The sequence below is a fragment of the Oncorhynchus tshawytscha genome, linkage group LG14 (genome assembly GCF_018296145.1).
Source record: "Oncorhynchus tshawytscha isolate Ot180627B linkage group LG14, Otsh_v2.0, whole genome shotgun sequence".
NCBI classification, from domain to species: Eukaryota; Metazoa; Chordata; class Actinopteri; order Salmoniformes; family Salmonidae; genus Oncorhynchus; species Oncorhynchus tshawytscha.
Window position 1 is genome coordinate 39,343,193 of NC_056442.1, and position 25,168 is coordinate 39,368,360.

General features: G+C 40.9%; 1 protein-coding gene across 4 annotated transcripts; it reads right to left on the reverse strand.

Moving 5' to 3' along the window:
• Positions 1 to 4,175: 4,175 nt before the first annotated feature.
• glb1l2 (galactosidase beta 1 like 2) lies at positions 4,176 to 25,106 on the reverse strand. 4 transcript variants are annotated; one of them, XM_042297503.1, is made up of 20 exons: positions 24,827 to 25,106; positions 15,816 to 15,943; positions 15,379 to 15,564; positions 15,216 to 15,284; positions 15,034 to 15,129; positions 9,918 to 10,026; positions 9,711 to 9,803; positions 9,521 to 9,602; positions 9,300 to 9,364; positions 9,118 to 9,202; positions 8,669 to 8,809; positions 8,507 to 8,587; positions 8,286 to 8,392; positions 8,008 to 8,154; positions 7,832 to 7,903; positions 7,360 to 7,438; positions 7,029 to 7,116; positions 4,883 to 4,997; positions 4,538 to 4,654; positions 4,176 to 4,332 (listed from the first exon to the last, which is right to left on the reverse strand). In XM_042297503.1, the coding sequence occupies exons 3-20, from the start codon at positions 15,540 to 15,542 to the stop codon at positions 4,222 to 4,224; spliced, it is 1,821 nt and encodes a 606-aa protein (XP_042153437.1). In that variant the 5' UTR covers positions 15,543 to 15,564; positions 15,816 to 15,943; positions 24,827 to 25,106; the 3' UTR covers positions 4,176 to 4,221. The 4 variants fall into 4 exon arrangements, with proteins under 4 accessions (XP_042153437.1, XP_024301165.1, XP_024301166.1 ...); XM_024445397.2 differs by lacking the exon at positions 15,816 to 15,943; XM_024445398.2 differs by having other exon boundaries at positions 15,379 to 15,943.
• Between the last annotated feature and the right edge of the window lie 62 nt (positions 25,107 to 25,168).

A 25,168-nucleotide genomic window follows, 5' to 3' on the forward strand; every position in this document is an offset into this window, starting at 1 on the left:
GTATGGGGGTTCATAAAGCCCAACAGGTACCATAATACCCATAAAACCTAGCGGTCAAACAGCAAAATGGTTCCATTCGTTTTCCCCATAGAGGAATTTAGAAAAACTTCAAATAAGGGCTGTGTTTCGTGTAGGCTTACCCTGGCGTGACGCTTTGATAACCATGTAAATCTCTCTCCGACAAGGTGTCTTTTATCAATATATTTGTCTCTATTTACTCGCATTCGAAAATGCTAATTAGCATCAAAGTAGACATCATGCAAAACTACAAATCCCTGCAAGCTCCTGCACATCATCTCTAGCTGACACCTTTTTTTTGTGGTTTTGTGTCATTTTAAAACATGCACAAGACAGTTCACAGAATTGTCCCTTTAAATACATTTTGCCAATTTATTCATTGCTACATTTAGCTAAAATTATTTAGCTAAACCAGATATTCTTACCTTTGCCGAATCGAGTAGGACACTTGACATCCCGGCAACTTTATATCAGTTATATCATCACTAGTTACCATAGCCACAAAGTCATAAACCTCACCAATTTCTACAATTTATCTTGTTAAAATGTGATTTTAAACCCTAACCGTGAATTAAAGACCCCTTCAAAAATGTTTGTTTTCATGAATTTTTACGATATAGCCATACCGACCACAACACAGAGTTAAAAGTAAGAAACATTTGCACAAAAATTAAAAAGTAAATAGTAATACAAAATAACAAGACCATATACAAGGAGTACCCGTACCGAGTCAATGTGCAGGGGGCACGAGGTAATATGTACACACAGTGGCAATTTTAGCATGTAAATATTGGTGGGGCAATTTAAAATAAAATAAAAATGATGCATGCCAGCAAAGCTACTACACAACACTAAACAATACATGAACTGCACAACACATACTGTTGGGCCTACATTTTGAGCCTACAGTTAATTCAGCCTAATTTACTGCCTTTAAAACATAACTGATATGGCTGACTTGTTTAAACAAATATGGTTTCTACTGACAACTGAGATGTACAAACTATGGCATAAGGGAACAACAGGTGGATAATAGGCTCTGTTATTTCGATTAAGACATTCATGAGCGAGCTAGGATGGACATTGTCAATATAACTTTTGTTCAGAACTTTTGAAATGTACAGCAACAGAATTCAGAACATGGGCTGCTATTAGTATTCTCCCTGTTCACCAAGTCAGAACCATAGGATAAATAAAATCAAAATCAAATCAAATCAAATTTTATTTGTCACATACACATGGTTAGCAGATGTTAATGCGAGTGTAGCGAAATGCTTGTGCTTCTAGTTCCGACAATGCAGTAATAACGAACAAGTAATCTAACTAACAATTTTAAAAAAAAACTACTGTCTTATACACAGTGTAAGGGGATAAAGAATATGTACATAAGGATATATGAATGAGTGATGGTACAGAGCAGCATAGGCAAGATACAGTAGATGATATCGAGTACAGTATATACATATGAGATGAGTATATAAACCAAGTGGCATAGTTAAAGTGGCTAGTGAGTAGGATCAGTGTCATTGACAGTGTAATGTTAAGTAACATTATATAAGGTAGCATTGTTTAAAGTAGTGATATATTTACCACATTTCAATGTTAAAGTGGTGGCTGTCATTGAACAGTCTGATGGCCTTGAGATTGAGATAGAGCTGTTTTTCAGTCTCTCGGTCCCGGCTTTGATGCACCTGTACTGACCTCGCCTTCTGGATGACAGCGGGGTGAACAGGCAGTGGCTCGGGTGGTTGATGTCCTTGATGATCTTTATGGCCTTCCTGTAGCATCGGGTGGTGTAGGTGTCCTGGAGGGCAGGTAGTTTGCCCCCGGTGATGCGTTGTGCAGACCTCACTACCCTCTGGAGAGCCTTACGGTTGAGGGCGGTGCAGTTGCCATACCAGGCGGTGATACAGCCCGCCAGGATGCTCTCGAATAACGGGGGCATATAAGCAGACAATGAAGGCTCTTACAATATTCAATGATTACATTTCTCTCAAACAGGCAAAAGGCTGCATGTGCACCACCAAATCAGAACAGTAGGCAAAATTAATAGGGGAAAAGGGACCAAATTATTAGGGTGCTGCACATGGGCTACTAACAGCTTACTACACAACATACACTTAGTATTACTTTCCTAGCTACAGTATACATATCTCCCTGGCATATTACATAATTTATGCAGCAGTTTACTAGACATTTTTGAACTCACCTTCCTTCCAAAACACTCATTGTGGAATTTGCAATTTCCAACTTGTTGTGTAATGTTAATGCCCAATGGCCGATGAGCACAGACATTTTTTATTATTTATTTTAATTACTTATCTTCATATGACAAGGATTGAAAAGGATTTGCCAGTAGATTGTCGAGTTGATTCATGATGACTGCTAGCTAAGATTTTGAAAGTATGTTGACATCAGTCCAATCAAAGCTGCCTGTACATATTACGTGATTTGACGTCATTTTATGTGGCCAATGACCTTGAGCCTTTCGAGGTCTACCCTTAGACTTGGCGGTGACATAGTGTCCCCATGAGTGACAGAACACTGAGCCAATCACAGGGCACCGCTCTGTATTTTCTGCTGGCTTGCCCCACCACCACAGAAAGCACTGAGCTAGGCTGAAACGCCTGCATTTTGGAGCTGCCTTGCTCAAGAAAACCAAAAAGGAACCATGTGTGTTTGTGGCTTTATTAACTCAAATTATATACATTTTTTGTTACATTGTTTGCAAACTGATGTGAGACATGTACTAATGCCAAAATAACATGCAAAACAGGCAAGCCTAACCTGCCCTGAATGACGTGTTGCCACTGTGTACATGTAGGTAGGGGTAAAAGTGAATAGGCAAATCGGGATAGATGATAAACAGATGTCAATATAATGGATCATCTGTAATAAGAAAGATTTAAAATCAATGATATACAAGCAATTCATCACATAAAATAAAATACACAGAGGGGCGTGCCAGATTATTATAAAGTTATTACAGAGAAGAACAAAGAATTTATGATAAAATAAAACCACCAGTTAAAAAAATATTGTAGGCTCATGTTTATGCACTAATAACCTGAGCTTTACCATTCAAGATGAGCATAAGATGCGCTGCAAACTATATTGTGTTCATCTAAATACAATGAAATACCTTTTTAGTCAACCTAACAGCAAAAGTATGCCTAACAGTACTCAAGACAAATACTGTAAATGTGAAATCAAGTGGTTTGTTTTTTCATCTATATTTCATTTTAGATGGACAATAACACTGCCTATCCAGACAACTAGAGTAAGGTACTGAACTTGAATGTTTTACACATCTGCATTTTACCTTTGAACTTGGTTGTCCTTTATCTCTTCCATCTCACCTTTCTTTGTTGTAATAGTCTACATTCCACCACTCAATGTCTTGTCTTTTAATGTATGTACACTACCGTTCATAAGTTTGGTGTCACTTAGAAATGTACTTGTTTTCAAAAGAAAAGCACATTTTTTTTGTCCATTAAAATAACAAACTGATCAGAAATACAGTGTAGACATTGATAATATTGTAAATGACTCTTGTAGCTGGAAACAAGACGATTTGTAATGGAATATCTACATAGGCGTACAGAGGCCCATTATCAGCAACCATCACTCCTGTGTTCCAATGGCACGTTGTGTTAGCTAATCCAAGTTTAACATTTTGAAAGGCTAATTGATCATTAGAAAATAATTTTGCAATTATGTTAGCACAGCTGAAAACGGTTGTTCTGATTAAAGAAGCAATAAAACTGGCCATCTTTAGACTAGTTGAGTATCTGGAGCATCAGCATTTGTGGGTTCAAATACAGGCTCAAAATGGCCAAAAACAAAATATTTACTTCTGAAACTGGTCAGTATATTCTTGTTCTGAGAAATGAAGGCTATTCCATGCAAGAAATTGTCAAGAAACTGAAGATCTTGTACAATGTTGTGTACTACTCCCTTCAAAAACTGACATTTCTAAGTGACCCCAAACGTATGAACGGTAGTGTATGTAACTTGCCTTATGACTGTGCTCTAGACTACATAAAAATACATGTCTATCATCACATTCAGTGGTAGACACATCCCATAACACAAAAACAACATTACATACAATGTGTTAAGGTAATCATAGCTTTCGTATTACCGTGTTATTACTATGTTATAAGAAATTGCTGTGTCAATTTATTTAAAATATTGATCATTTCAAAGCAGAACACAAAATGGATATTTGTATACATCAATTGTTTTTCCATGATCAGGATTTTCAACAAATACTAATTTGTCATCAGCTTTCTGTTCCTCGAACACAATGATCTAAAATAAAGAAAAAAGGATCCATTAAACAAACCATTCAAGCCTGTTTATGTATCAGTACGTGTCTTGATTTGAGGATAAACTGTACAAATAAAGTCTGATACACACTTTATAAGAATACATGGTAGTGTAAACATGAGAAAACACATCAGAAGCCTAGAACCCTATATCTATTAGAAATTAAAGGAGCTTTTTTCAGTTCTACCTGATTATTTCCACTTTTAAGCCAAGGTCCAGGGAGGTAGAGGGTTTTCTGGGGACCGATGGACCAGTGGCGTCCAAGATTCTGCCCATTGATAAAGACCACTCCTTTACTCCAGCCCTGTGGATGGAAACACTGTAATCAGTGACTTGACAATCAGAGTTTAGAGTTTCTCTGGGAACTTCTTTCATCAGTATGTGTATCTGATGAGGGATGGGCCTACTACACTATAAACCAATAAACCAGAGATAGGTCTACCATACTATACAAATAAACCAGCAGGGACACAGTATGGACAGGTGGTGATCTCTATCATAACCACAGAGCCTGTTGGGCTGCTTTACACACAGGCAGTCTGATGAAGGTGTCTCTGGGATGGCCGTCCACATACAGCATACCCTGGAAGAACCCTGGGAAGGAAGGCTTCTGGGGGACTGAGTTCCACTGGCTTGCTGCACTCAGTCTGAAACATGGGAGGAGATCAAATCAAATGTATTTATATAGCCCTTCGTACATCATGTGATATCTCAAAGTCCTATATTGAAACCCAGCCTAAAACCCCAAACAGCAAGCAATGCAGGTGTTGAAGCACGTTGGCTAGGAAAAACTGCCTAGAAAGGCCAAAACCTAGGAAGAAACCTAGAGAGGAACCAGGCTATGAGATCACCCTATTATAACACAGGAAATCACTGACTAGCATTACAATACAAATCATATAAACTTTAATGGTCAAATGCAGCCATTTTTCTCTCAATATGAAGTCTTGTTTCCAATTTAAAAAACAAACAAACAAAAATAGCTTCTTAACAAAGGGCAATTTCTCAAGCAAGAATTTTGCTTGGACTGTTTGAGAGTGGTCTGAGTGGGGAGGGGAAAACTGAAATTCGCTGTTATTGGCAGTACAAAACCTCTCTCTCTTATCGATCTATTAACTAATTTACCACATGGTGATTTTTTATTTATATTACCTTTATTTAACTAGGCAAGTCAGTTAAGAACAAATTCTTATCTTCAATGACGGCCTAGGAACAGTGGGTTAACTGCCATGATGTCACCATGGAAGGCCAAAACTCCCTCCCACCAAAGCAGGCTGAAATTTCAGGTGGTCTTTTCAAACAGCTATTACACTAAAAGGGCATTATGCAAATGTTTACAATTTCGCAGTATTATTCTAACCTCATAGTGTGGAAATATATATGAAACACAGAATAATCCCATTTATGACTGCACTGGGCCTATGAGACAACCTGATATGCCAGTTAAATTTACAATGACAACAGTTATACAATGGTTGGGTCTAATCCTTGATGCTGATTGGTTAAAACCGCATTCCAGTTGGTGTCTTTTCCACAAGTTACCACCATGAAAGCTATGATGGTGAAATGTATATTTACTCTGTTCCATCTCACTATGCAATCCACTGTCTCAGCCCAGCCAGACAATTTATAATCTTAATCCCCACTGTAAAAAGCATCTAGACATTATCTTCCATTTCTTTTAGATGAGCAATTGGTTTTCAATAGCGGAGATTTGTATAAAACCTGCAGTCTGAATCTCTGACATTTGCAACATTGTTTCAATATTGAAATTCGATCTCCAGCTGTCTCATAGTAATTAACGTGTAGGGATCGGAAGTTGGAATGAGACAGACGGGCAGGCATCTTTTCTGAGCCAGTCGAAATCATGAATCAGCATAATTTTTATGGACATATACAAAGAAATGTCAATAAAAAACAGGTAAAACTAAATGAAACACAGCTAGTTTGTTTTCTTTCCAGCTTCAGTTTGAAGTGATTGTGTTAGCTGTGTTGTTAGCTAACTCTCTGAACATCAGTGTCCTGATGAGAGAGCACATTTTCTATGCCAGGTGAAATCGAGCATCATTAAGCTCATTCTTATGAATGTATCCAAATAAAGCCACTTAAACAAATGCAAATGCAGCTACTTTGTTGTTATTCTGGCTGCACTGTTTGACAGGACTGTAAATTAGCCATAGTTTGCTAGCTAGAAAGCAAGGCATAAGAACGTTGCCAGCCAGTACAGCAATAGAACATTTAGAAAATAATGACTGGGTCATGTCCATAGATACAGAACAAAAAGGACTTAACGACTGGGTCGCGTCTCTGGCAACCAAACCGATAGAACGAAAGACTAGCCGGCTTGGGTAGCAACCCTAGATTTGTGTCAGGACGATATCTCGTTGAAGGATGAAATAGTATGAATAATTCATCAAAATAAAGTTCATGAAAATATGTCAATCATTATTTGAATATGTTGGTAACCCGTTGTATAAAAGTGATAATGCCTTCGAAGCTGGTGTGTTTCAATTCAGGCCATAGGTGTGCTGCCGGCCTTCGACTTTGTCTCGGGCCTAACAACACCTGTGCCAATATATCTTCCAGACACCGGCTTCTCAGGCATTATCACTTAAATTATAAACTGTAAGAGCCAGAATGAACCTTATTGTTGTATAAATGAAATGATCAGGACAAACCTCTTTAGGAAGTTTGGCTTCATATCCAAACAGTAGATTGTAAAGTCCTTCAGAGGCACGTGGTTCAATACAATATCTCCCACCAGACCTAGAACAGGGTGATAATGCAATGAAAGATTAAGAGCTGCATGGGTGAGTAACAATGCAATTATTCCAAGAACTCATGGATACGGTCACTATTTGTTGAGCATTTAGGTCTATCCACTTTAACAACTATGTACAGTTGTCACAGCAATGAAGGATTAAACCTGAAGGTCTACAGTGCCTTTAATGTACGCTTTCTTCCATGGAATTCTGATTGTTAAAGTGGTAGTAACTAAGAATACCATACCTTTACGCTGATCATCTAGGGCTTTCCCATAATTCACTCTTCCACAGTTCTCCACAAGTAAACTCAATGTTCGCTCTCCCTTCAATGGAAAATACATCAAACATGTGGAAACCACTAATTGATGCACTACAGTCAACAATGCATAGTACCCAAAGACAATAGAATAACATGTGGCTTTCAGTTGGACTGCAGAGAGTAATTGATCCAATCTTCCGCTGTGCTATAGGACAGCATGGACTTGTTTTCCAATAACAGGCAGGTGCAAAGTTAGTGATTACGATTCCTCTTTGTTAGAACAACATTTGTCTGAAAACTTTGTTTGCTTAATCCTGTCACCTTAGTAACAAACTCATTGATCAGCATCACCAGAAGCTTTCACCTCTATCATGGTGTTGAATATAAACTAGCCAGTTTACAAAGCAGCTCAGCAGCACACCTATAGACTGAATCTAAACACACAGTATCACCATACCTTCCCATCAGGCAGTGCAAACTCCACCGATTTATAGTCCAGGACACCAACAAAGTGTCTGTCCACAAACACCTAGAAGACAAGCCAACTTTATTAGTACAAATGATGTATTGTCATACGGTGTGCACCATACAGTATAGTACATTCATGCCATGTAGCTGTGTGTCTGTACTCACCAGGGCTCTGTCTTTAACATTTTTCTTGGAGTTCAGAAGGCCTCCCCTGCTGATGGTGGTCTCATATAGAGTGTAGCCATAGGACTGACCATTATTACTGTTGACAGGAAGGTTCTCCATGTTGACAGGCTCCTCTGACTTCAAGGGCTTGATGATGAAACATTGTCAATGTAGTGCATTCAATTAAATTAAGAACATTATGGAATCAACATCAACCCTTGAAGAGATAGAGTATTGCCAGGTCTCAGCTGACAGCATGCAACTTGATCTTAGCTCACCTTCTCAGTAAACTGCAGGCTCTCCCACAGTGACAGATGCTGCTGAATGATGACAGGCTCATACACTCTCCTTGCCTGGAGAGAGGGAACCTCAGGAAGCTTCTCACCTGAGACACACAGATACATGTGCCAGTTAGACATTTTTTCTCAAATTGCATATGGTGCCTGTTTTCCAAAACTTCAATAGTATTTTATGTGAATGTTTGAAAGAGAAAGCTTACTGTGAAACTGGCTGAATAAATTCCTCAAGAGCTGATACTTGGTGGTGTAATCTCCAGCCTCGGATAGCGGTGCATCATAATCTAAAAAATAAAATAAAGATTCAGATGACAACTTTTTTCTTTGCAAGTAATATTACATTTGATAGGATACATAAAACCTACCATAGCTGCCGACCTGAGGTTTGTAAGTGCCAAGGTTCGCCACAGCTCCATTCATGAAGCCAAAGCTGGTTCCTCCATGGAACATATAGAGGTTGATGGATACACCTGGCTCCAGTATCTGTGACACCACAGCCAACATGTCTACCAGAAAAGTAGACAGACAGAATCAATGAGAGACGGTGGGCAATCATACAGTCCTTAGACTGATGAATGGATGGTCCTGTGTGGCTCAGTTGGTAGAGCATGGCACTTACAACGCCAGGGTTGTGAGTTTAATTCCCAAGGGGTACCAATACAAACAAAATATGATATATGCACTCACTAGTGTAAGTTGCTCTGGGCAAGAGTGTCTGCTAAATGACAACGTGTAAAAGATGGATGAACTTTAAGAGTTGCTATAACTAGGGGTTATATGACATGATCTTAACCTAGTTTGTAATGAAACTTACCCTCTGCTGGAAACACGTGGTGAGATTCACTCCAGACATCGAACCACCCAGACCAGTACTCCATTACAAGCAGAGGTTTCTGGGGCTACAGTAAGGGAAAAGCCACACTTCATCTTTGGACCACTATGTTTTCTCAGATGCAAGACAAAATAGAAGAAAATAGAGAATCATTGGCACTATACCTGCATGTACGCTAAATATTGTATTGTTCCGTAGGCCAGTCTTTGAAGGTTTACCGTCTTGAGAACTTAAGAGAGGAGGGGTTCAAGTGATGAACAATGTAGACTAAATAAGGATATTTTCTAGCAGCATCATTACTCTATTGAAAGCAAGTGAAATGGCACAAAGATGTGCTACAATGTACATTATCAAATATCAAGATCTAGCAATAGAAAACCACTACCTCCATCCACTCCTCCACATTTGAGCCCCTCCCGGTTGTCTGATGTCAGCAGGAGTTCATTGGTTCCTCTGGATAGTAGAGCCTGCCAATGAGAATACAGTTTCACTATACATTTATAGGTCACTGCAAAAGTCTATACTGGGCATACAGTATGATGCAGATGGTGAGAAACAGTACAGTCTCACAGTACCTCCTTTATATAAGGCATGTAGTGTTCATCCTTTGCATATGAGCCATACTCATTCTCCACTTGAACTGCAATGATGGGGCCTCCCTCTTTAAACTATAAAACAAAGAGGACAACATGTATTGACAGCTAGCTCACTAACACCCCTGCGAAACACTAACAGATATCAGGACTTAACAACTTGGATAATAAGGAAACTAATTTACGTACTTGTAGAGGCTTAATTATTGGGATGAGTTTGTCGAAGAAAGAGTTCACTGCTTCTGTGAAGCCAGGGTAGGTTGTCCTCAACTTCATGTTTTTGTCACGTAACAGCCAGCTTAAAAGAAAATAACTGTTATAAGGATGTCTCATTCAACATGCTGGTTTGTGTTCCGGGATTCATCCAATGGCATTGAGGAGTATACCACCTCAGTCATCGGATTCATCAATAAGTGCGTCAACAACGTCGTCCCCACAGTGACCGTGTGTATGTACATATCCCAACCAGAAGCCATGGATTACAGGCAACATCCACATCGGGCAAAAAGTCTAGAGCTGCCACTTTCAAGGAGCGGGACACTAATCTTGACGCTTATAAGAAATCCCGCTATGCCCTCAGACGAACCATTAAGATTGAATCCTACTATACCGGCTCTGACACTCGTCGGATGTAGCAGGGCTTGAAAACTATTACGGCCTACGAAGGGGAACCCAGACACGAGCTGCCCAGTGACGCGAGCCTACCAGATGAGCTAAATGCCTTTTATGCTCGCTTCGAAGCAAGCAACACTGAAGCATGCACGTGAACATCAGCTGTTCTGGATGACTACGTGATAACGCCCTCGGTAGCCGATGTGAGCAAGACCTTTAAACAGGTCAACATTCACCAAGCCACAGGGCTAGATGGATTACCATTACCGTGTAGTCAAAGCATGCGCAGACCAACTAGCAAGTGTCTTCACTGATATTTTAAACCTCCCCTGACCGAGTCTGTAATACCTACATGTTTCAAGTAGACCACCAGAGTCCCCGTGCCCAAGGAAGCGAAGGTAACCTGCTTAAAGGATTTCCGCCCTGTAGCACTCACATCGGTAGCCATGAAGTGCTTTGAAAGGCTGGTCATGGCTCACATCAACAGCATCCTCCCGGATACCCTAGACCAGTGGTTCCCAAACTTTTTATAGTCCCGTACCCCTTTAAACATTCTACCTCCAGCTGCGTACCCCCTCTAGCACCAGGGTCAGCGCACTCTCAAATGTTGTTTTGATATAATTGTAGGCCTCCCACACTCTATATGATACATTTATTAAACATAAGAATGAGTGTGAGTTTTTTTCACAACCCGGCTCGTGGGAAGTGACAAAGAGCTCTTATAGAACCAGGGCACAAATAATAATAAATAATTTTGCTCATTATTTAGCCATCTTACATGTAAAACCTTATTTGTTCATCAAAAAGTGTGACTAACTCACCACAGGTTAATGAGAAGGGTGTGCTTGAAAGGCTGCACATAACTCTGCAATGTTGGGTTGTATTGGAGAGAGTCTCAGTTCGAAATCATTTTTCACTCACAATCGGTGTCTGTATTTAGTTTTCATGCTAGTGAGGGCCAAGAATCCACTCATTATGGGTACGTGGTTGCAGAGGGCATCAGTGTCTTAACAGCGCAATTTCCCAAGGCAAGAAACTCAGAGCAACCCTATCCAGAAATCTGGCAGTGGCTTCTGATTAAATTACATTTTCACATAACTGCTTGTTGCAATTTTAATGAGAGTCCAGGCTCTATCGCAGCCGGCCGCGACCGGGAGACACGTGGCGGCGCACAATTGGCCCAGCTTTGTCCGGGTTAGGGGAGGGTTTGGCCAGCAGGGAGGTCCTTGGCCCTCTCGCACTAGCGACTCCTATGGCGGGCCGGGCACAGTGCATGCTGACACGGTCCGCAGGTGTACGGTGTTTCCTCCGACACATTGGTACGGCTGGCTTCCGGGTTAAGTGGGCATTCTGTCAAGAAGCAGTGAAGCTCGGTTGGGTTGTGTTTTGGAGGACACTGGAATGTGTCCTCCAAGACCATCGCCTCTCCCGAATTCATACGGGAGTTGATGAATTGAGACAAGATTGTAATGACCAATTCGATACCACGTCGGGGGTAAAATAATGTTTTATAATAATAAAATAATTGTCATGTTGTCAATTGTCATGTTTCGTTTCTAAATGTCTGTGCATGAGTGAAGGTTTCTCGGGAGAGAGTAACAGTTAATATGACTGGATGTTAATTATTTGACTAGGCTACCTGTATTTGACATTGTATTGTTATTTCGCTGAACACGAGATGGTTTAACTTTATTTTTGGCAGTGAAACGATGCTACTCAGGCGAGAGAAAAAAAACTCACCCAAAATGTACACACACACGTTCAAAAGTTTGGGGTCACTTAGAAATGTCTTTCTTGGCTTTGGGGGTGACCAGTGAGATATACCTGCTAGAGCGCGTGCGACGGGTGGGTGCTGCAATGGTGACCAGTGAGCTGAGATAAGGCGGGGCTTTACCTAGCAGAGACTTGTAGATAACCTGTAGCCAGTGGGTTTGGCGACGAGTATGAAGTGAGGACCAACCAACGAGAGCGTACAGGTCGCAATGGTGGGTAGTGTATGGGGCTTTGGTGACAAAACGGATGGCACTGTGATAGACTGCATCCAGTTTGTTGAGTAGAGTGTCGGAGGCTATTTTATAGATGACATCACCAAAGTCGAGGATCGGTAGGATGGTCAGTTTTACGAGGGTGTTTGGCAGCATGAGTGAAGGATGCTTTGTTGCGAGATTTAATTTTGGATTGGAGATGCTTAATGTGAGTCTGGAAGGAGAGTTTAGTCTAACCAGACACCTAGGTATTTGTAGTTGTCCACGTATTCTCAGTCAGAGCCGTCCAGAGTAGTGATGCTGGACGGGCGAGCAGGTGCGGGCAGTGATCGGTTGAATAGTATGCATTTAGTTTTACTTGTGTTTAAGAGCAGTTGGAGGCCACGGAAGGAGAGTTGTATGGCATTGAAGCTCGTCTGGAGGTTAGTTAACACAGTGTCCAAAGAGGGGCCAGAAGTATGCATGATGGTGTCTGCGTAGGAGGTGTATCAGAGAATCACCAGCAGCAAGAGCAACATCATTGATGTATACAGAGAAAAGAGAAATAGTTGGTAAAACGGGCAAGGCAATCATTTGAGAACCAAGGCTGTCGAGTCTGCCAATAAGAATGTGGTGATTGACAGAGTCGAAAGCCTTAGCCAGGTCGATGAATACGGCTGCACAGTAATGTGTCTTATCAATGGCAGTTATGATGTCGTTTATGACCTTGAGCGTGGCTGAGGTGCACCGATGACCAGCTCTGAAACCAGATTGCATAGCGGAGAAGGTACGGCGGGATTCGAAATGGTCGGTAATCTGAAAGCTTGACTTTCAAAGACCTTAGAAAGACAGGGTAGGATAGATATAGGTCTGTAGCAGTTTGGTTCTAGAGTGTCACCCCCTTTGAAGAGGGGGATGACCGTGGCAGCTTTCCAATCTTTGGGAATCTCAGAAAGAGAGGTTGAAAGAGAGGTTGAAAAGGCTAGTAATAGGGGTTGCAACAATTTCGGCAGATCATTTTAGAAATAGAGCGTCCAGATTGTCTAGCCCGGCTGATTTGTAGGGGTCCAGATTTTGCAGCTCTTTCAAAACATCAGATATCTGGATTTGGGTGAAGGAGAAATGGTGGGGGCATTGGCAGGTTGCTGTGGAGGGTGCCGGGCAGTTGACCGGGATAGGGGGGTAGCCAGGTAGAAAGCATGGCCAGCCGTAGAGAAATGCTTGTTGAAATTCTCAATTATAGTGGATTTATTGGTGGTGACAGTGTTTCCTAGCCTCAGAGCAGTGGGCAGCTGGGAGGAGGTGCTCTTATTCTCCATGGACTTTACAGTGTCCCAGAACTGTTTTGAGTTAGTACTACAGGATGCAAATTTCTGTTTGAAAAAGCTAGCCTTAGCTTTCCTAACTGCCTGTGTATATTTGTTCCCAACCTCCCTGAAAAGTTGCATAACACGGGGGCTATTCAATGCTAATGAAGAAAGCCACAGGATGTTTTTGTGCTGGTCAAGGGCAGACAGGTCTGGAGTGAACCAAGGACTATATCTATTCCTAGTTCTACATTTTTTGAATGGGGCATGCTTATTTAAGATGGTGAGGAAGGCACTTTTAAAGAATAGCCAGGCATCTACTGACGGGATGAGGTCAATGTCATTCCAGGATAACCCGGCCAGGTCGATTAGAAAGGCCTGCTTGCAGAAGTGTTTTAGGGAGCGTTTAACAGTGATGGAGGGGTGGTCATTTGGTCGCAGACCCATTACGGATGCAGGCAAACAGCAGAGGTGTATTTGGAGGGCGAGTTAGTTATGACATCTATGAGGGTGCCCGTGTTTACGGATTTGGAGTTGTACCTGGTAGGTTCATTGATAATTTGTGTGAGATTGAGGGCATCAAGCATGGATTGTAGGATGGCCGAGGTGTTAAAGCATGTCCAATTTAGGTCACCTAGTAGCACGAGCTCAGAAGATAGGTGGGGGGCAATCAATACACGTATGGTATCGAGGTCATAGCTGGGGGCAGAGGGAGGTCTATAGCAAGCGGCAACAGTGAGACTCATTTCTGGAAAGCTGAATTTTTAGAAGTAGAAGCTCGAATTGTTTGGTTACAGACTTGGATAGTAATACAGAACTCTGCAAGCTATCTTTGCAGTATATTACAACACCGCCCCATTTGGCAGTTCTATCTTGGCGGAAAATGTTATCGTTAACGATGGAGATTTCAGGATTTTTGGTGGTTTTCCTAAACCAGTATTCAGACACGGCTAAGGCATCCGGGTTGGCAGAGTGTGCTAAAGCCGTGAGTAAAACAAAATTAGGGAGTAGGCTTCTAATGTTAACATGCATGAAACCAAGGCTTTTACGGTTACAGAAGTCAACAAATGAGAGCACCTGGGGAGTGGGAGTGGAGCTAGGCACTGCAGGACTTGGATTAACATTAACATGCACAAATTACCTCGAATAACCTGTACCCCCGTACATTGACTCGGTACCGGTACCCCCTGTATTATAGCCTCGTTATTGTTATTTTATTGTGTTACTTTTTATAAATATTTTTTACTTTAGTTTATTTGGTAAATATTTTCTTAACTCTTCTTGAACTGCACTGGTGGTTAAGGGCTTGTAAGTAAGTAAGCATTTCACGGTAAGGTCTACACTTGTTGTATTCGGCGCATGTGACAAATAAAGTTTGATTCGATCCCTGCTACAAAGTTAAAGGCTTAAAGTAATGGAAACCTGGGGAGCCCTCCTAAGTCCCACTCAGCACAGATGTAGGGTCCTGGCCGCAGAATCACCCAGAGCCCCAACTCTGCTGCTAGGCTGATGTAGGCCCTGAGAAACACAGAGAAAAACAGAGAGTCAAAGCTCAACAGCTCTATCAAACATATTCATCACAAAATCATAAAAGTCTTCCTTACTTTAAATCCAACTGGTCCTGGAAGTTGAAAACCCCTCTCTCTGGCTCATGAAGGTTCCATGGCACATATCTGGAAAATAAGCAGTCATTCTCAGTATCCCTCCATAGTAGAGCAGCAATGAGTGGTGGTATAAGAGAACATGAGGTGTTCTGTGTGTCCCTACGTGGTGAGAGTGTTGACCCCACAGGCCCTCATCTTCAGCAGCCGGTCCTCCCAGTAGGCTCTGGGGACGCGGAAGTAGTGGATAGAGCCCCCCAGGATGCGAAAGGGCTCTCCCTCCAGAGTGAACTGAAAGGAGTTGGCCCTCAGACCCTCTTTCTGGCTCATTCTCCTCACCTCTGGCTACAGGCTGGAAGAAACAGACAAACCACTGTCTGGATCTCTTATGAATGTTATGAATAATCACACTTAAGACAATAATTAGAGCAACTGTGTAGGGACTAATAAATGCATACAACTTGTAATATACTGTATGATGATAGCATATATTATGACCAGAATCGATAGCTATGTTATTCTAAGACATTCAATTCAACACATAATAAAATATCCCTATGTAGATTGATCAATCTCAGCTAATGTCAAAATTAAGAATCTTACCTTCTACGTTGATTTTCACAAAGTCTAAAGCTGAAATAATGTTCAGTATGGCTTATACCCATCTACTGAAGCAGAGCTCACGTGGACGGCTTCAACAAATGGAGAACAATGAAGAAAGGCCTAGAATGCTTTGAACAAGGGAAACCATTGTTGTTTCAGAACACTGCTGTTATTTTAGTGTTGAAGCTATAGTATACTGAACATAAATATAAACGCAACATGTAAATTGTTGGTCCCATATTTTATGAGCTGAAATAAAAAGATCCCAGAAATGTTCCACATGCACAAAAAGAGAATTTCTCTAAAATATTGTGCACACATTTGTTTACATCCCTGTTAAGTGAGATTTTCTCCTTTGCCAAGATAATCTATCCTCCTGACAGGTGTGGCATATCAAGAAGCTCATAAACTGCATGATCATTACACAGGTGCACCTTGTGCTGGGAACAATAAAAGGACATTCTAAAATTAGCAGTTTGTCAAATAAGACAACGCCACAGATGTTTCAAGTTTTGAGGGATAGTGAAATTGGCATGTTGACTGCAGGAATGTCCACCAGAGTGGTTGCCAGAAAATTGAATGTTAATTTCTCTAGCATGAGCCGTCTCCAACATCGCTTTAGGGTATTTGGCAGTGCGTCCAACCAGCCTCACAACCGCAGACCACGTGTAACCACGCCAGCACAGGACTTCCACATTAGGCTTCTTCACCTGCAGGATCGTCTGAGACCAGCCACCCCAACAGTTGATGAAACTGTAGGTTTGCACAACCAAAGAATTTCTGCAAACTGTTAGAAACTCTCTCAGGGAAGCTCATCTGTGTGCTCCTCGTCCTCACCTTCGATGGCCACTGGCACGCTGGAGAAATGTGCTCTTCACGGATGAAACCTAGTTTCACTGTACCGGGCAGATGGAAGACTGTATGGCGTTGTGTGGGCCAGCGGTTTGCTGATGTCAACATTGTGAACAGAGTGCCCCATGGTGGCAGTGGGGTTATGGTATGGGCATGCAAAAGCGACGGACAAAGAACACAATTGAATTTTAGAATTGGACATTTGAATGCACAGAGATAACATGACGAGATCCTGAGGCCCATTGTCGTGGCATTCATCCGCCGTCATCACTTCATGTTTCAGCATGATAATGCACGGCCCCATGTTCAGTGTGTCAAATCAGAGGGCCTGTTGTCCGGACCTCTGGCAGTCTCTATAGGGGCGCCACAGGGTTCAATTCTCAGGCCGACTCTCTTCTCTGTATACATCAATGATGTAGCTCTTGCTGCTGGTGATTCTCTGATCCACCTCTATGCAGACGACACCATACTTCTGGCCCCTCTATGGACACTGTTAACTAACCTCCAGATGAGCTTCAATCCCATACAACTCTCCAACTGCTCTAAAATGCAAGTAAAACTAAATGCATGCTCTTCAACCGATCGCTGCCCGCACCTGCCCGCCCGTATCACTACTCTGGACTAGACGTCGACCGATTATGATTTTTCAACGCCGATACCGATTATTGGAGGACAATTTTTTTATAAATTTTTTTTGTAATAATGACAATTACAACAATACTGAATTAACACTTATTTTAACTTCATATAAAACATCAATAAAATACATTTTGCCTCAAATAAATAATGAAACATGTTCAAATTGGTTTAAATAATGCAAAAACAAAGTGTTGGAGAAGAAAGTAATATGTGCCATGTAAGAATGTGTGCCATGTAAAATATGTGCCATGTAAAAAAGCTAACGTTTAAGTTCCTTGCTCAGAACATATGAAAGTTGGTGGTTCCTTTTAACATGAGACTTCAATATTCCAAGGTAAGAGGTTAAGTTGTAGTTAATATAGTATTTATAGGACTATTTCTCTCTATACCATTTGTATTTCATATATCTTTGACTATTGGATGTTCTTATAGGCACTATAGTATTGCCAGTGTAACAGTATAGCTTCCGTCCCCCTCCACGCCCCTACCTGGGCTCGAACCAGGAACACATCGACAACAGCCACACTCGAAGCATCGTTACCCATCGCTCCACAAAAGCCACGGCCCTTAAAGCACAGGGGTAATAACTACTCCAAATCTAAAAGCGAGTGACGTTTGAAACAGTATTAGCGCACACCCAGCTAACTAGCTAGCCATTTCACATTGGTTACACCAGCCATTAGGCTGACAGGCTTGAAGTCATAAACAGCGCTGTGCTTGCAAAGAGCTGCTGGCAAAACGCACAAAACGTTTATTATTTCAGTGAAATACAGAACCGTTCGGTATTTTATCTAACGGGTGGCATCCCTAAGTCTAAATATTCTTGTTACATTGCACAACCTTTAATGTATGTCATAATTACATAAAATTCTGTCAAATTAGTTCGCAATGAGCCAGGCAGCCCAAACTGTTGCATATACCCTGACTCTGCGTGCCTTGAACGCAAGAGAAGTGACACAATTTCACCTGGTTAATATTGCCTGCTAAACTGGATTAGTAGTTATAACTAGTGATAATGATTGATTGTTTTTTATAAGATAAGTTTAATACTAGCTAGCAATTTACCTTGGCTTCTACTGCATTTGCATAACAGGCAGGCTACTCGTGGAGTGCAATGGTTAGAGCGTTGGACTAGTTAACTGTGCGGTTGCAAGATTGAAACCCCCTGAGCTGACAAGGTGAAAATCTGTCGTTCTGCCCCTGAACAAGGCAGTTAACCCACAGTTCCTAGGCAGTCATTGAAAATAAGAATGTGTTCTTCACTGACTTGCCTAGTTAAATAAAAGGTATATAAAAAAATATATATATATATAATAATATATATATATATTATACATACAGGTTGTGGACAGGAGTCTTTTATACTGATAACAAGTTCAAACAGGTGCCGTTAATACAGGTAATGAGTGGAGGACAGAGGAGCCTCTTAAAGAAGAAGTTACAGGTCTGTGAGAGCCAGAAATCTTGCTTGTTTGTAGGTGACCATTTTGTCTGTCATAGTTGAAGTGTACCTATGATGAAAATTATAGGCCTCTCATCTTTTTAAGTGGGAGAACTTGCACAATTGGTGGCTGACTAAGTACTTTTTTGCCCCACTGTATAGCCTTTAATCATATACAATGCATTCGGAAAGTATTCCAACCCCTTGACTTTTTCCCACATTTTGTTACATTACAGACTTATTCTAAAATTGATTAAATTATATTTCTTCCTCATCAATCTACACACAATACCCCATAATGACAAAGCGAAAACAAGTTTTTAGAAATGTTTGCAAATGTATTGAAAATTAAATTCAGAAATATCTTATTTACATACGTTTTCCTCTAGGAATTTGTCTGTGCTTAGCTCTATTCCTATTAATATATATTTTTTCTCCTCAAATAACAAAAAGACAATCTTATTGAAATAAGTATTCAGACCCTTTGCTATCAGACTTTCGAAATTGAGCTCAGGTGCATCCTGTTTCCATTGATCATCCTTGATGTTTCTACAACTTGGAGTCCACCTGTGGTAAATTCAGTTGATTGGACATGATTTGGAATGGCACACACCTGTCTATATAAAAGCTTCCACAGTTGACAGTGCCTGTTAGAGCAAAAACCAAGATATGAAGTTGAGGGAATTGTCTGTGTAGCTCCGAGACAGGTTTCGAGGCATAGATATGAGGAAGGGTACTAAAACATTTCTGCCTAGAAGGCCAGCATCCCAGAGTTGCCTCTTCACTGTTGACATTGAGACTGGTGTTTTGCAGGTACTATTTAATGAAGCTGCCAGTTGAGGACCTGTGAGGCGTCTGTTTCTCAAACGAATGTACTTTTCCTCTTGCTCAGTTGGGCACGGGGCTCTCCCACTCTTTCTATTCTGGTTAGGGCCAGTTTGTGCTGTTCTGTGAAGGGTTGTACACAGTGTTGTACGACATCTTCAGTTTCTTGGCAATTTCAATCGAACCCACCAATGCCGATGCTCCAGATACTCAACTAGTCTAAAGAAGGCCAGTTTTATTGCTTCTTTAATCAGGACTACAGTTTTCAGCTGTGCTAACATATTTGCAAAAAGGTTTTCTAATGATCAATTGGTCTTTTAAAATTATAAACTTGGATTAGCTAACACAACGTGCCATGGGAACACAGGAGTGATGGTTGCTGATAAATGGGCCTCTGTACAGCTATGTAGGTAATCCATTAAAAAAAATGTTTCCAGCTACAAAAGACATTTACAACATTAACAATGTCTACACTTTTTTCACTTATTTCTGATCAATTTGAGTTTAATGGACAAAAAATGTGCTTTTATTTAAAAACAAGGACATTTCTAAGTGACCCCAAATTTATGAACCGTAGTATATACGCCCACTAAAAACCACTTTGCACCTCGAGTGATGAAGTAGCCACTATTAAACCACAAAAAAAATTGTGATATAGGTGAAAAGTGGCAGTGATAGCCATGGGGAAGGAGCAGCTTTCAACTAAGAAATGATTGATAAAAAGGTTCAACTGTTTTCCAGTTATTTGGAAGTATTTTGGCTTTTTGAAGTCCGACAACGAGCAGAGCAATGTTCGGTGCAAATTGTGCCGTAGACAGGTGGCTACCAAGTCTGGTAATACGACAAACCTTTTCCCCATCTGACTCAAAATCACTCTTTGGAACATGCAGAAAGTTTGAGTTTTGCGCCAACGCATTGAGAAACGCCCCTCAAGCACCAGCCAATCTAGGGACGTTCACCCGAAGCAGTCAACACTGACAGCGTTTATGCCCTACGAGCAAACATTGAAAAGACAAAGACATCACAAATGCTATTATGTATTGCATTGCTAAGGACACGCTACGAATTAGCACAGTAGAAAAGGAATGTTTCAAGAGGCTTATCAATTTAATTGACCCAGGTACGTTGTACCTGGCCGCAAACATTTCTCTCACACCACACTGCCTAAACTCTACGCCGAGTGTAGGGAAAACGTTGCGGAACAGCTCAAGACGGATTTGACGTATTTTGCTACTACTACTGATCTGTGGTGTAGTCGCATGTCAGAGCCTTATATTAGCATCACTATCCACTATATTGACAGAGTGGAATCTTCTAAATAAATGCCTTCAAACATACTTTCCCAACGACCACACGGGTGACGCTATAGCAGATGGGCTCATTGATGCTCTCGCCTCCTGGGGACTCAGTCAAGACAGACAGGTCTGCAACGGATAGTGGTGCGAACGTGGTGAAGGCCGCTCAAATCAACAAATGGACCCGACTGCAATGTTTTGGACATCGTCTGCACTTGGCCATTGGTAAGTAACCTTGTCAATTGTGTATATTGTGTTAGATGAAACTAAATGTGCATTTTTTTCATCAACTGATTGTTAAATATTACATTTGTACATAACTAAAAGGGATTGTGATTTTAACACTGTTAAAATCTCAAGATTTCTCTTTTTATTTTACTAGGCAAGTCAGTTAAGAACAAATTCTTATTTTCAATGACGGCCTAGGAACAGTGGGTTAACTGCCTGTTCAGGGGCAGAACGACAGATTTGTACCTTGTCAGCTCGGGGATTTGAACTTGCAACCTTCCGGTTACTAGTCCAACGCTCTAACCACTAGGCTACCCTGCCACCCAGAGAACGGGTAGAGACAAACGGATGGATCGAGCAATTGCACTGAGATGTAGTGCAAGAACCGCTGCATCCATGTCTGTGTGTTAACTATTTAACTGTACTAGAATGCTTAAAAAGGCAGCTAAAATTTAAAATAAATATCGGTATCATTTTTTTTCTGTCAAGGAAAATATCGGAATCGGACAAACATGTAATATCGGTGCATCACTAGCTGTAACGTAACAAAATGTGGAAAAAGTCAAGTGGTTTGAATACTTTCCAAATGCACTGTATCATTGGAAAGCTTAGATTAGCTCCATGTCATCTACAAGACCCTGCTAGGTAAAGTCCCCCTATCTCAGCTCGCTGGTCACCATAGCATCCATCACCCACCTGTAGCACGCGCTCCAGCAGGTATATCTCTCTGGTCACCCCCAAAACCAATTCTTTCTTTGGCCGCCTCTCCTTCCAGTTCTCTGCTGCCAATGACTGGAACGAACTACAAAAATCTCTGAAACTGGAAACACTTATCTCCCTCACTAGCTTTAAGCACCAGCTGTCAGAGCAGCTCACAGATTACTGCACATAGCCCACCTATAATTTATCCCCAACAACTACCTCTTTCCCTACTGTATTTATTTTATTTATTTAGCTCCTTTACACCCCATTATTTTTATTTTGCACATTCTTCCACTGCAAATCTACCATTCCAGTGTTTTGCTTGCTATATTGTATTTACTTTGCCCCCATGGCCTTTTTTTTGCCTTTACCTCCCTTATCTCACCTCATTTGCTCACATTGTTTATAGACTTGTTTCTACTGTATTATTGACTGTATGTTTGTTTACTCCATGTGTAACTCTGGGTCGTTGTATGTGTCGAACTGCTTTGCTTTATCTTGGCCAGGTCGCAATTGTAAATGAGAACTTGTTCTCAACTTGCCTACCTGGTTAAATAAAGGTGAAATAAAATAAATAAAAAAGATTCCGTTATCAATCAGACACATGTTTGGAATGTTCAGGCCAACAGAACGTTTACCTTTGACCTTTCGGGTACAAATCAGAATTACCTGTATAAATTGCTTTAAAAAGGAAGCCTGATACATGTTAAACTTTGTTTGACAAGTGGTTCTTAAAAAGGCCATGATATTACCATTCAAATTATAATATATAACCAACTTTGAAAGCACCACCTATCACTATTGTTTAAAAAAATAGCCCATATTGTGCCGCTGACATTAAAAATGGTGTAAGCTTAGCCATATAATTACACGTAGTGGCTATGTTTTTGGATTGTAATGTTGGTGATAGAATCTCCAAATTGCGCACACACACAGCTAGAACAGGATTTTAAAAAAGTTTTGCAGATACAGGTCCATCACAGGATTCATGCATTAACCCCACAGAAGCTTTTTCACAATATGGCCGCCAAACAACTCAAAGGGGTATTATTTAATTGATTTCGCATGACTATACCTGCATGTATGAAATACAGGCCTAATTGTAATATGCCCAATAATATCTAGAAATGTTCATAGTGATGTGGAATACACAACCAAATGTGCCTAATATACAGTACCAGTGACAAGTTGACACACTTACTCATTCAAAGGTCTTATTTTATTTGTACTATTTTCTACATTTTAGAATAATAGTGAAGACATCAACTATGAAATAACACATATTGAATCATCTAGTAACCAAAAAGGTGTTAAATCAAAATATATTTGAGATTTTTCAAAGTAGCTACCCTTTGCCTTGATGACAGCTTTGCACACTCTTGGCATTCTTTCAACCAGCTTCACCTGGAATGCTTTTTCAACAGTCCTTAAAGGAGTTCCCACATGTGCTGAGCATTTGTTGGCTGCTTTTCCTTCACTCTGCGGTCAAACTCATCCCAAACCATCTCAATTGGATTGAGGTCAGATGATTGTGGAGGCCAGGTCATCTGATGCAGCACTCCAACACTCTCCTTGGTCAAATAGCCCTTACACAGCCTGGATGTGTGTTTTGGGTCATTGTCCTGTTGAAAAACAAATGATAGTCCCACTAAGCGGAAAACAGATGGGATGGCGTATCGCTGCAGAATCTTGTGGTAGCCATGCTGGTTAAGTGTGCCTTGAATTCTAAATCAATCACAGATAGTGTCACCAGCAAAGCACCCCCACACCCCCTCCTCCATGCTTATTATTATTGGTGTTCTTTAGTAGTGGTTTATTTGCAGCAATTCAACCACGAAGGCCTGATTCACACAGTCTCCTCTGAACAGCTGATGTTGAAGTGTCTGTTGAACTCTGAAGCATTTTTTAGGGCTGCAATTCCTGAGTCTGGTAACTTTAATGAACTTGTCCTCTGCAGCAGAGGTAACTCTGAGTCTTCCTTTCCTGTGGCGGTCCTCATGAGAGCCAGTTTCATCATCGCGCTTGATGGTGTTTGCGAGTGCACTTGAAGAAACTTTGAAAGTTCTTAAAATGCTCCGGATTGACTGACCTTCATGTCTTAAAGTAATGGACTGTCATTTCTCTGCTAATTTGAGCTGTTCTTGCCATAATATGGACTTGGCATTTTACCAAATAGGGCTATCTAATGTATACCACACCTACCTTGTCACAACACAACTCAACTCAAACGGCTTAAGAAGGAAAGAAATTCCACAAATGAACTTTTAACAAGGCACACCTGTTAATTGAAATGGATTCCAGGTGACTCTCCTGTCGGATTTATCTACAGTTATGTGCATGCGCAATGAGGATTCATTTACAATTATAAACCTGGTTCGAGCCCTGAAAGCCGTGGTATATCAGGACATATACCACTGACAAATTACTTTTTACAGTTGTAATTACGTAATTCCTTTACCTCATAGCTTGCAATAATTTAAAACATTTTAGGAAAAACGAATTATGCTTCTAACGTCGTTACTATGATATTCCTTAATTGACTCGATATCGTTATGGGAAAAGGGTTTGTTTAAATATGCAACTCTTCTCTTGCTTAGAAATACAATCCGAATAGTTTCAGGCCTTTGTCGGGTTTTGAATGATCATTGGGTTTGAAATTTTATCTTGACCTGGCAACCCTGGTTACATGGATAAAAAGTTTTCCCCATTACAATCTAGTGTAAACAGTAGGCTATAGCACCAAATGGTAAGATGCAAGTTCGCCTGACCTGTCTTTTTACTGATTTTGATGCAAGGACAAAACGTGATACAATATAGTGCCTATTGAAAGCGAGCAATATTTTACGCCTAACACGGACAATGTAAACTAAAGGCTACTGCCTGGTGAAAATCGAATTATGATAGCCTAATGAGAAACACTGTGAATTGTCAGAACTAACAGTCAGACTTTCCACTTGCATTAGGTTTGGAGTTGTGTGTAATTCGGGTGAAAATGTATATTTTAATTTATTATGGTCTATAGCTCTCACCTGTATTTTCCCCTTGAGTGAATCGCCTGTATAGTATTATTACTGTTCTTCCGGTGTGGTCTTTGAAGGCGTGGGCTGTCAAACCAGCTGTTGCAACGCTGTAACGTTATTCGTAAACCATTTTTAATACGTCCATGGTCGTCAGGCTGTCTCTCACACGACAGTGGTATGCCATTCTCGGATCTATTTTATTTTAATTCACACGGTAAGGCCAAAGATTGTTGGAACTAAATCAAGATAAACCACAGCCTGTCGTTTCAAATGGAAACAAGGGAGTGATAGTGGGCAGAACATGTAGGGGGGTGGGCAGAGCCAAGCACGAGCTAGCGAGACCCTATTGGT

Coding starts and splice junctions, on each gene's coding strand:
- glb1l2 (XM_024445397.2), bottom strand. CDS start 15,542: ATGAGCCAGAAAGAGGGTCTGAGGGCCAACTCCTTTCAGTTCACTCTG. Junction 15,130..15,215: donor CAGGACCAGTTGGATTTAAA/GTAAGGAAGACT, acceptor TGTGTTTCTCAG/GGCCTACATCAGCCTAGCAG. Junction 4,655..4,882: donor ACACCTTCATCAGACTGCCT/GTGTGTAAAGCA, acceptor TTCCATCCACAG/GGCTGGAGTAAAGGAGTGGT.